Source organism: Microtus ochrogaster, assembly GCF_000317375.1.
Source record: "Microtus ochrogaster isolate Prairie Vole_2 chromosome 14 unlocalized genomic scaffold, MicOch1.0 chr14_random_1, whole genome shotgun sequence".
NCBI lineage: Eukaryota > Metazoa > Chordata > Mammalia > Rodentia > Cricetidae > Microtus > Microtus ochrogaster.
Window position 1 is genome coordinate 4,155,882 of NW_004949096.1, and position 12,946 is coordinate 4,168,827.

The 12,946-nt window shown below is 36.4% G+C and overlaps 1 protein-coding gene across 4 annotated transcripts in view; it reads right to left on the minus strand.

Annotated features, from left to right (window-relative positions):
* The window catches only part of Mettl15 (methyltransferase like 15), a 188,711-nt gene that overhangs the window by 7,441 nt on the left and 168,324 nt on the right, over positions 1 to 12,946 (minus strand). Inside the window, exon 7 of one of the 4 annotated variants that reach the window (XM_026787668.1) lies at positions 8,459 to 8,501. The exons of the other annotated variants lie outside the window; for them this stretch is intronic. Coding sequence (XP_026643469.1) covers positions 8,494 to 8,501 — 8 coding nt within the window. The 3' untranslated portion in view covers positions 8,459 to 8,493. Of the gene's footprint in view, positions 1 to 8,458; positions 8,502 to 12,946 lie in introns of those variants that run through there. 4 annotated transcript variants of the gene reach the window in all.

A 12,946-nucleotide genomic window follows, 5' to 3' on the forward strand; every position in this document is an offset into this window, starting at 1 on the left:
AATAATAGTAAAAAAAATCATGGTAGAGGTCCAGACCATTGTATCAAATGTGATTGTGGGTACTAAATTATGATGTTAATGGGATAATTGAGGCCTCAAATTTGCTAGCAATTTCAACGTTTCAACACACATGATTGCATGGATCTAATTATATTGGATAATTGTTGGGCTTGTCTTAATCCATCAAGCATTTGCACACAAAACAGAGCACCTGCAGGTAATTTTTACCTCAAGAAATGCAAACTTGCAAACCCTTACTATATGGATGATACATTGTCAACATGCAAATTGAACATAATGTTTACATATTTCTTTTGAAAAATAAAATTAGAACTTTACATTAAAAATCCTTTAAGATCTTAAGCAATTTAAACTGCATAAACATAGCCACTGTTTAAAATGCAAAAGCCAACAAAAATGTTGTTGCATATGAAATAAATTGCCAATATAGTTACTTTAAAAATTCTTCCCAAGAGTCAACCAAAAAGCATGCTTCCTTGTGTCTTGATGTGTAAATATATACTTATGCATATACATAAGTATATATAAGATAATGAACTGCAAACTAATGTATCACTTGGTTTACTTACCTTATTTTGAAAAGTAACTTCAGCTGTATAGATGCTCTATAATTCATTTTGTTCTTTCACTTATCAAGTATTTATATTGCTAATCACATCCCAGATAGCTCAGAATACAATTGTAGATAAGATAAAGGTGGCTTTATGAGGTCAAGTTCATATTGTCACCATAACAGGAACATGTAAAATATTTTCATTTTTTTTTTTAAATTTCAATCAGCCTGTAATAAATATGTAAACTGCACAATTTAGATTTCTGTACAACACTAAAAGCCTACAGAGTATATTGGAACTCAGAATCTGAACAAAGTGCTTACCCTGTATGATAACTTTAAATGTCCACAGAATTGGAATTATTTAGGTCAAAGAGTATTTTTGCCCATTTAAATTTGGATCAATACTTCTAAATTTACCCTCTAAGTAGATTGCACCAATTTACTTCCATCAATAGTATATTATAGAGTCAATATCCCCACATCCTTGCCAGTATGAGGAATAACTATTTCATCCTGACTAGTCTAATAGTAGGCTAATGATAGTGGACTGTTGTTTTAATTTGCATTCATTGGCAATTAGTAGGCTTGGGCATCTTTTCAAATCTAATAGCCATTTGATTCCGGCTGTAAATTGCTTGAATAAATCTTATGCTCATGTTCTTAATGTGATGTTGCTTTTTACCTTCATTGATTTGGGAGACTTGTTTATTAAATAATAATATTAACCCTTGTTCTATCATATATAAATCAAATTTTTAGATTATGACCTAAATTTTATAGATTTTTCTGCTATACAGAAATTAAGGTTTTTGTGGTGTGTGGACTGAATGCCAACCCAGAAAAATCTGTATGTGATGAATTATGTGTGTATGATGGGGTGGAGGCAGGGCGGCAGTATTTGTACATGTACATGTATATGCAGGTATGAGTGCCTGTGCAGGAGGAAGCTACAGGACATGCAATGCTTTCCCCTTTAGCTCTCTGTCTTATGTGTCTCAAGGCAATTTCTCAAAGCCAGAAGCCCACATCTGGGCTAGGCCGGCTTGCCAGGTAATGTCCACGTCTACTGTCCCTGCTCCACAATAACGGGGGAGGGGGGCTAACCAGACCTGGCTTTTTACATGGTCGCTGGGATTCAAATTCAAGTTCTCAAGCTTGCAAAGTAAGCACTCTCTTCCACTGAGTCATCCAGTCTTCCCCTCCCCACGTTTCTCCATTTTATCTACTAATGTATTAGATTATATCACAATGAAGAAAGCTTCCTCTGCTCCAACATTATAAGCTTTATTTTTGATATATTTCTGGGTTTGTTTGTATGTATAAGTATTTGATGCACATGAAAAATAACTTTCATTACAGTATGAGGTCCAGCACTCCTATTTTGTAAATGCTACATTTCCCCTATTGACTTACCACATCGTGATTCTGATGAAATACTGTATTTCAAGATACAGATGAAAGGATTCCAACATTCTCAATTGTTTTACATTAATGCATTTCTCTATTTTTGTACCAATAGAAAACTATTTTAAATAATGATTATTGGCTCCTTATGCTAGATTTTGTCATTTGGGGTAATTTCCTGGTAACCATACTAGTCCATAATAACCATCTTTTCAAAGCTGTGTTAGATATTTCTTTTGCATTTATAATTCCAAATTAAATAAATAATTAATGAGGCATATACAGAAAGTAGTAGTATAAATAGAATTACAGCAACTTTCTAGGCTAGTTTGAATAATAATTAACATTATCTTAATATCACATTAATCCAAGAACATAGTATTTCTGTTGATATTTTACATGTTGTCATTATAGTTTAATAGCTGTTGTCATCTAAGTCATGATTAAACATCTATAAGTACACCATTTACAAAATCACATGTTACTAAGGAAAAGCATGATGTGGGAGGTCCTTCTGTCTATATGTTGCTTTGATTGGTTAATGAATAAAGGAACTACTTTGGGCATATAGCAGAGCTATAGGGGAACAGAACTAGGTGGGGAAAACTACACAGAATGCTGGGAGGAAGAAGGTGGAGTCAGAGAGACGCTATGGAACCACAGCAGCTGGAGATAGTTTTGCTAGAACTTTGCTGGTAGGCCACAACCTCATGGTGACATACAGATCAATAGAAATGAGTTAAATTAAGATGTAAGAGTTAGCCAATAAGAAGCTAGAGCTAATGGGCCAAGCAGTGATTTAATTAATACAGTTTCTGTGTGATTATTTTGGTTCTGGGTGACTGGGACAAATAAGCAGTTCCTTACAACAAAAGCAAATGAATGGTCACACATATAGTAAGACAGCATTGGGGAACAAAAATGGTCCTAACCTCAGAAAAGCCTTTCTCTTTATGGCTGTGGGTGTGAGGTATACACTCAGTTTCTGAGTGTGTCTTCCAGTTGTAAGATGTCACACTGATAATTCTGGAACACTGCATTTTTGTGAATATGAAATATTAAAAGCATTTAAGTAGTATTTAGTGTACATTTAGAAAAAACTTCCCTGGTGGATACCATTCACAAATTTGCTTCTCTCTTACTGTCAGGTGTAAAACAGAGTGGGTAGTGAAGGGGAACTTTAAAGATTTGCCAAACACCATAAAAACAGACAGAAACCAAATTGAAGGCCCAAATATCAATCTACAAACCTATGAACACCTGATTTTTGACAAAAAAGCAAGAAATTATAAGATGGAAAAAACATAAGGTATATTCAACAAATGGTGCTGGCATAACTGGATATCAACATGTCAAAGAATAAAAATAGATCCATATCTATCACCATGCACAAAACTCAAGTCCAAATGGATCAAAGATCTCAAAATAAAACCAACCACACTGAACCTCATAGAAGAGAAAGTACACTTGAATGCATTGGCTCTGGGAGCAACATTAATAAATGGGACCTCCTAAAACTGAGAAGCTTCTGAAAAGCAAAGTATATTGTCAACAAGACAAAACAGCAGCCTACAGAATGGGAAAAGATCTTCACCAACCCCACATCAAACAGAGTGCTGACATCCAAAATATAAAAATAACTCAAGAAATTGGTCATCAAAACAACAAATAATCCAGTAAAGAAGGGGGTACAGACCTAAACAGAGAACTCTCAATAGATGAATCTAAAATGGCTGAAAGACACTTAAGAAAATGTTCACCATCCTTAGCCATCAGAGAAAAGCAAATCAAAACAACTCTGAGATTCCATCTTATTATACCTGTCAGAATGGCCAAGATCAAAAACACTGATGATAGCTTATTTTGGAGAGGATATGGGGTAAGGGGCCCACTCCTCCATTGCTGGTGGGAGTACAAACTGGTATAGCACCTTTGGATATCAGTATGGCAATTTTCAGAAAATTAGGAAACAACCCACCTCAAGATCCAGCAATTCAACTTTTGGGTATATACCCAAAGGATGCTCAATCATTTTACAAGCACATGAGCTCCACTATGTTAATAATAGCATTATTTATCATAGCCAGAATCTGGAAGCAACTTAAATGCCCCTCAATAAAAAAAAATGGATAAGGACAATGTGGTACATTTACACAATGAAGTACTACATAGTAGGAAAAAAAAACTAATGACATCTTGAAATTTGCTGATAAACAGATGAATCTAGAAAACATCATATTGAGGTAACTCAGACCCAGAAAGACAATTATAATATGTACTCACTCATAAGTGGCTTTTAGCCATAAAACAAGAAAAGCTAGCCTATAGTTCACAACCCCAGAGAACCTAGATAACAAGGAGGACCCTAAAAGAGGCATACATGGATCTAGTCTACATGGGAAGTAGAAAAAGACAAGATCTCCTGAGTAAATTGTTAGCATGGGGATCATGAGAGAGGGTAGAAGGGGAGAGGTAGGGAGAGGAGTGGAGAAAAAATATATAGCTCAAATAAAAACAATTAAAAAAAGATTTGCCAAATATTCTACACTAACAAGTGAGGAGTAGGTCAGTATTCAAAATGTTTCTAATGCATAAATTAATGGTACACCCTCAAATTTACAGAGTATTGTTTATATATTTAAATTATGAGGATTTAGAATTTATTGTTTTTGATTTGATGATGACTATTTATAACTGGTGCTATGAATAAGCACCTGAGCCTCATTAACATGAACCATCCAGATTATGTTCCAACCATCTTGCCAGGAGATTATTTTCCATAATTAAAATTCTAAACTTCTCTTGCATTGTAAATTATACAATTTGTATTCTATCATTTTAAGAGTACAACATTTTTATTTTGTTTTTTATTACATTTTTTCTGTTTCTGCTTTTTTATTTCTGTAGCTTTCATACGATATCTTTCTACACAGGTATCTTATTTCTTAAGCATAGTTTCACAACAATAAAATATATTGTGAGTCATTTTAATCCACTCTTTGTTTCCACAGTCTTGCTCTGCTGGACCATTTATTTAGTCTGACTATTTAGTGCATCTAAAGTTACCAGTAGATTTCTAGACTAAAACAATTATAGTTCACATTATTACAAAAATATCCTGCAAAAACCCAACAAATGCATATGCTTAACAATACACCATTCATTCATTTAGCCAATATTTAAAATCTTTAATAGGCTAAATACTGAAGATTAAAACAATTAAACATATGTCATCATTGACCTGAAGGAATTGAAACCCTTTAATAAGAATGAAAAGCAATGTTATAATGACTGTCAAAGACACAGTAGCAAAAAGAAAAGGAAGATTTCTGGTTGTCTATATTATATTTTCTAAACTGATGTTTCCATGAAAGTGGCATAGTAAAACGTAACATCCTCAAATCCCAACCAAACAACAGAATGCTTCTATCACAGAGGTATAAAAAATGCAAGATGCCACACTCCTCTGCTAAGCCACAATGACCATGGTAAAGTCCTAAATATAACTATTTAAAGATCTTCCTCAATGTTTCTCAAGATTTTGTGTGGTGTACATGTGTGTTCACACATATATGAGTATGAGTTTGTGCATGCACATTAATTAATATGGGCATTAAATGGAAAATCTGATATTGTCTTCCTCAATGACTTTTCACTCTCTATATTAAAGCAGAGTATCTTGCTGAATACAGAACTCTCCAATTTAGGCTAGTCTTGCTAGCCATATTGGCCCAAATTCTGTCTCTGCCTCCAGGTTGCACACACCTGGCTTTTATATGGATGCTGGGGATCCAAACTCCATTCCTTGGTTTTCATGGAAAACACTTAATCCACTGAGCCATCTCTCCAGCTGCTTTTATTTTCAAAAACTAATTACTCCGTATAATTTATTTTACAGGTAATACACTTGAGAAATGCTGAAAGCAGACTTTCTGTTAATCATGTTTATCTGCTTTAATTATGTCAATAAATCCTTACCCAAATTATGAGAGGTAAGAAGCAGATATCCTTATATTTGATTAAAGCTAAACAACATTACCAAATGAAACAAAAAACAAATAAAGAAAAATCAAGGGGTCAAATGTTGCCTCCAAAATTTGCAGGCATTGTATGTGGATGAAACCCATGACCTTAAAACACCACTGATCTCCCTTTTTGGTAATAAATAGGAGAACTAAACACTCTAAAAGAAAATTAACATTTTTGAGCAATTTATTGGACACTTGGGGAAGTCATTTAGCCAATATTTAAAATCTTTAATAGGTTAAATACTGAAGATTAAAACATTTAAACATATGTCATCATTGACCTGACGGAATTGAAACCCTTTAATAAGAATGAAAAGCGATGTTATAACGACTGTCAAAGACACAGTAGCAAAAAGAAAAGGAAGATTTCTGGTTATTTGTTGTTTTTGTTGTGAAACTTCACCATAGCATTGTGCATAGAATTCAGTGTCCTTAGGATCATCTTTGGCTTAAATGCACTCAAAATAAGGCAGCAATTTTAAGATGGTATGCTCAGCAAATCTCTTCATCTCCTCTTTCCTGATTAGGAAGAAAGGAAGCTAGAATGATGGCACCAGGTTCAGAGTGGCTTACACAGGCTCTGATTCCACGTCGGGTGTTTCATGAAACAATCTCATTTTCTGGGAAACACCAAGTATAGAATCTTTACTCTAAACCTGAATAGCTTGTTACTGAGAGATGTTTTAATGGATGTCAAATCTCTTCGCATCAAGTTGCAAGAGTTTGGCTTTCTCTCTTCATGTCCCTGGGGAAGATGTACATTGTCAACCCTAGAGACTGTGCATCTGGTGAAAGCAGCAACCTCCCTGGTCTCATAACCTGGGAATGGAAATGAATACCCTTGGCTTTTGTCCTTTTCATTCTACTGAAAATAACTTATTGTTAGCTCAGGTTATTAGACTGGACATTTGTCTCCCCCTTTCATCCGCTTCCTTGATAGTGGGTTATAAAAGCAACAGTTGTGCCTGGTGCCATTATCTCGACTTTTGGGTAGGTGCAGATTACACATATTTGATTAAGAATCAAATGCACCCAAGTCACCTGTTAGGAAGGAGTTGTGTTACAGTTGTTTCTATGTTTTAAAAGGATTGCTAAATATGCTCCAGCTAAGCAAACATTGGAAGGAGTAAGCTTATATACAAAGTAGAATAAAGTATTTTTTTCTGGAAAAAGCTTGAGGAATTAAGCCCTGTTGATTTTATTTTCTTTAAAGTTTCTTCAGAAATCATGACATAAAATAAAATATTTTTCAAACATTTGTTGTTACACATTTATCATAAACACATGATTTAACAGTAAGAAGGGGGCATACTTGGCTTTCTTCTCTAGCCCCTTTCCTTTGAGAGGATGCCCTTTCTTTCTTGAAGTTTCCATCTACATACCCTTAACACTCACCAATATGCCCTAATTTTCACCACCTACTTCAACTCAGTACTTTGCAGTATACATTTCACTCATACTTGTGTGTGTGTGTGTGTGTGTTCGTGTGTGTGTCCTAATTTTCACCACCTACTTCAACTCAGTACTTTGCAGTATACATTTCACTCATACTTGGTTGTAAAAAGCCCGGGACTACTAACTCTTATTCCCCAATCCCAGATACACAGACTGGTGAACAATAAGCACAAGGAGGAAAACCTACTGGATAAAAGGTATCTTTCCAGTCTGACTCAAAAATAGTGATACACAAGAAATGGTACTTTAGAGGTAAAACTTCTCTGACTCAACTCTTTCTAAGGCTGTTCATGTGTGCAAGGTTATGTGGTGAAGTTCCCCATCTCCATGAAATTCTCAAATAGTCCCTTAAGAGTTCATGTGTGTAGAATTTTGTGGAGATGCCCCCCACCCATCTCCATCACAGTCTTAAGTGGTCCCAGAACCTACTTTTAGTTCTCAATTTACCATTTTCAACTATACCATCCAAAAAGATTCCCAAAAGACTTCAGCATTCCCTTACCACTTAATACTATCACTGAACGGATTGCAAACGTCTTTCACATGTCAATGAAGAAGCTGGAAACTGTTTGTGAATTGCTAGTTTTTTTTCTGATTTACAAAGTTATGCTTAGTAACAACAGTCTATATTAGACATAAATAATGGAATTCAATTTGTACATAAAAGCAGTCTAAGTTCAGTAATAAAAACAAACCCGTCTTTTCACCAGACAAATGATTTCAAGTCCTATAGAAAAATTAACATTTTCAGTTTTAGGATACCCTAGTACTAGTCCCACTTTTTAAAATTTAATACATTCACATGCTCTAATGTATTGAGATTTTTAAGCTCATGGATGAAATTAGCAACGTGCTGGGGCTGTCAACACGATGCATTGCAATCCTCCCGAGTCGTAGGGTTTAAAAATTAATTGAGCTCTTGCACCTGTTTGCCGGCATTCATCTGTTGAGTTTCCATCACATTTAATAAGTCTCTGTGACGCAACTCGTGTCCTTTCGCCTGGGATCCTTTAATACAGTGTTCAATTTTCACCAGTCTGAAATTCAAGTAATATTACGAATTTCAAACTGTTAATTAAAATCTGTGAAACAGAATGATCCTGGGTAAAATTGGCTTTAGTCAGCGAGGTTCTTTTTAAACTTCTCCAAAATCTCATCTAATCTCCAATTTCTACCAGGTTAATTCTGATGACAACATGATCTCACTATGGGCAGCTGAGGTCTGCAAATAGGAACATCACACAGGTCGTGTGGGTTGTTGCAATTATTTATAAAAATAATTTTAGATAGTAGCTAGTATGTCATTAATAAACATTAGTATTACTTTTCATTATTATTATCACCATTAAATTAGTGCTTGGTCTGGGTCAGCTGGCATTAGAACATCTCTTCTTACTTAGTACTACTGTTAGAGACTAGCGATTATTCAACATGTGTGCATATGTCAATGTATGAGTATGCCATGTGTGCAGGTGCCTACGGAGGGCAGAAGAATGTACTGGATCACCTGGAACTAGAGTTACAGGCAATTGTGTTCTTGCCCATGTGGTTTCTGGGATCTGAACTTGGATCTTCTGCAACAGCATTGAGCTGTCTTTCAAGTCTCAAGCTCTATTTCCTCTCTAAGAAGCAAGATTTAAGGTCATGTCCTGCACCAGATTTTATTCTCTTCAAAGCTGGACTTCTTGTATAGGAAAACTAAATATATTCATGAAATGCTATTTGTTAGTTTAGTGTCAAAAACATTATTAAATTAACTAATATGTTATGTATTGGTTTTAATTCAACAAATTAGAAATGACAAAATAGCAATGTTTAATCATCGATATGAGCACAACAGCCATGACATGTTAGCATAACATCAAAGTTTGACTGTGGGCTTACCCATACCATATTTTTAATCCACATGATAATGAAACAACTGAATACTTTATTTCTAGTTCACTGTTAGTATAAAGAACATTTTTCTTTCTATTTATTTATTTATTAAAAATTTCCACCTCCTCCTATTTCCCTCCCCCTCCCCCTCCCCCTCCAGTGGGAAACACAACAATACAGTGATAAAAATTTCTTCACTACTGTAGGATTTGCAATTATGTTTGATGGCAACAATTATTTCTTGATAAAAGTATTATTTATTTCTAAAAATCTCCCTTTGCCTTAAAACATTGTTAATAAAAGATGATTTCAGAAATAAGTAAGGGCATTTGCCATTAATGTAAATCATGTTTTTTTCTAACTTCATCCTAATAAGCATGGCATTACTATGACAACTCAGTTTGTTACTTAAAGTATCAATTGACATTTTAGCAGTGAGTTTATTTCTGTGGAAAGATATGCTTTACATGTCCCAGTGCAGGAAAAGATGATTATTTTTCTTTTTCCTAAAAGTCATGTCATCCCTACGGGAAGAAAGGTTGAAATGAAGTGATCGGCCTATCACAGACCACACCACTCGGCAAAGTGCGGGTTAGTAAAAGGCCAAATGGGAGTTCTGGGGCAGTGCATTCGTTTGCTCTCTGACTTATCCAGGATTTGGATAAAAAGGGGAGGGAATGTGGATAAGTGTGCCTGTACCCTAATTCTCACAGAAAATATTCTTAGATACCATCTCATTGGTAGGCCATATTTCATCCTGCCCCCAGATCAGAGAAGATTAAACACACACTCAAGTTCACAGAGCAAATACAGACAAGCAGTATATTTGAGGATGTGTGTGTGTGTGTGTGTGTGTGTGTGTGTGTGTGTGTGTGTGTGTGTTTGTGCACGTCTGAATGAATGTGTATGGAGGCTGAAGATCAATCTCCATGTTGTTACTTAGGTGCCATTCATCCTGAGCTTTTGGTTTTGTTTTTGCTTTGAAACAAAATCTCTTATGAGTCTGCAGCTCACCAATTAGGCTAGAATAACTAGCCAGAAAACCACCAGAATCTGCCTGCTTCTACCCATAATTTGAGCACAGGAACTAAAATTGAATGCCACCATTCTAGTTCTTTCTTTTTACAGGGGACCCAGGGATCGAACCCTGGTTCTCTGGCCTGTGTGGCATTGTCTGATTGAGCTGTCTCCACAGCCTGGTTTAAGGAGGCTTTTGTTCTTGTGCTCTGTGCCTTTACCTTTCCTTAAGCTTCTCGATCCCTTTGAAGTTCTATGTATCCTTACAACTGATTCCCAGTTGACACCTAGGCATTTACAATTTCCCCTACATTTTCATTTTACTTTGCTATAAATGTGCATAAATTCATCAATTCATTTGTCCAACAAGAATACATTAAGCCTCAGTATTGCATCTAGTTTATGAGTCATAATAAAGGTTACATAAAATTCTAGTCAGGAAATAAGCATATACATTTAATCAATATGAATCACAAATACAAACAAAGCTTCACTGCCTTCATGTTTTCTATTCAAATAGTATCATGAATCACCAACTTCTGACTACGGAGAGATCCACTATCTTACTTGTGAACATAAAGTTCTTTAGCTGTATTTTGGATTTGGCAAAAGGTTTTAGACCATAAATGAATACTTATATTGGTTTAACCACAATAAGTATGATTATATCTGCTTAACAAAAATAACGCCAACTATAATCATATCTATTTCTTTTTTATTATTATTTAATTGAAATTTTACATACTAATCCCAGTTCCCACTTCCTTCCCTCTACCTTTCCCCTACCCCAACCTCCCATCCACTCCTCAGAGAGAAAAAGACTTACCCTATGAAGTCAACAAAATCAAGTACAACACTTTGAGGCAGGACTACTTTATCTAGGCTGAGCAAAGTATCGCTCCAAAGAGAATGGGCTCCAAAAAGCCAGTTCAAGCACTAGGAATAAATCCTGGCTGCACTGCCAGTGGTCCCACAGATTGTCCCAGCAATACAACTGTCACCCATATTCAGAGGGCCTAGTTTGGTCCTATGCTGGTTCCCCCACTATCATCAGTAGTCAGTGAGCTCCCAACAGCTCAGGTAAACTATTTCAGTGATATCCCCATCATGGTCTCGACCCCTTTGCTCATATTATAGCTCCTCCCTCTCTTTGACTAGACTTTGGGAGCTGAACCTGGTGCTTTGCTGTGAATCTCTGCATCTGCTTCCATCAGTTCCATGATGACAATTAAAGGTTTTTTTTTTTATTATACATAGCAATCCAGGATCCTACTCCCTTCCCTCCTATTCCCTCCACTTACCTCGAAGCACAGCCCCCATCCACTACACAGAAAGGGTTAGGCACATTGCTTCAGGGAAGGTCCAATGCCCTCCCTACTACATCTAGACTGAGCAAGGTATCCATCCAAAAAGAACAGGATCCCCAAAAGCCAGAACAAGCAGTAGGGATGAATCCTGGTGCCACTGACAGTGACCCCTCAGTCTGCCCCAGCCATGGAACTGTCAACCACATTCAGAGGGACTAGTTTGGTCCTATGCTTGTTCCTTCCCTGTCCAGCTGGAGTTGGTGAGCTTCCATTAGCTCAGATAGACTGTTTCAGTGGGTGAACCCATCATGGTCTTGACCTCTTTGCTCATATTCTCACTCCTCCCACTGTTCAACTGGACTTTGGGAGCTCAGTCTAATGTTCCAATTTGGGTATCTCCCTGTTTCGATCAGTTGCTGGATGAAGGTTCTATGGTGATATTTAAGATACTAAATCAGTCTGACTGCAGAGCAAGGCCAGTTCGGGCACCCTCTCTTCCATTGCTTAGGGTCTTAGCTGGGGTAATCTTGTGGATTCCTGGTAAATTCTCTAGAGACAGGTTTCTTGCTAGCTCCATAAAGGCTCCCTCAATCAAAATATCACTTTCCTAGCTCTCATCTCTGTCCTTCCTCCCTTTCTCCCCCCACCTCCACGCTCCCAATTTTGTCAGGCAATCTTGTCTATTTCGATGCTCCAGGTCAATCGTTTTCTTAGGGTTCACCTTGTTACATAGCTTCTCTAGGATCATGAACTATAGGCTCAATATGTTTTTTCATGGGTAGTATCCACTTACGTGAGTACATACCATATTCATCTTTTTGGGTTTAGGCTACCTCACTCAGGATGGTTTTCTAGTTTCATCCATTTGCATGCAAATTTCAAGATGTCATTGATTTTTACCTGAGTAATACACTAATGTGTAAATGTGCTAAATTTTCTTTATCCATTCTTCAGTTAAGGGGCATCTAAGTTGTTTCCAAGTTCTGACTATTATAAATAATGTTGTTATGAACATAGTTGAACAAATGTCTTTGCAGTATGAATTAGTATTTTGGGGTATATGCCCAAGACTGGTATTGCTGGATCCTGAGGTAGGTTGATTGCCAATTTTCTGAGAAACCACCATACTGATTTCCAAAGTGGTTGCACAAGTTTGCATTCTCACCAGCAATGGATGAGTGTTCGCCTTACTCTACATCCTCTCCAGCATAAGCTATCATTGGTGTTTTTGATCTTAACCATTCTGACTGGCGTAAGATGGTATCTCAGAGTTGTTTTGA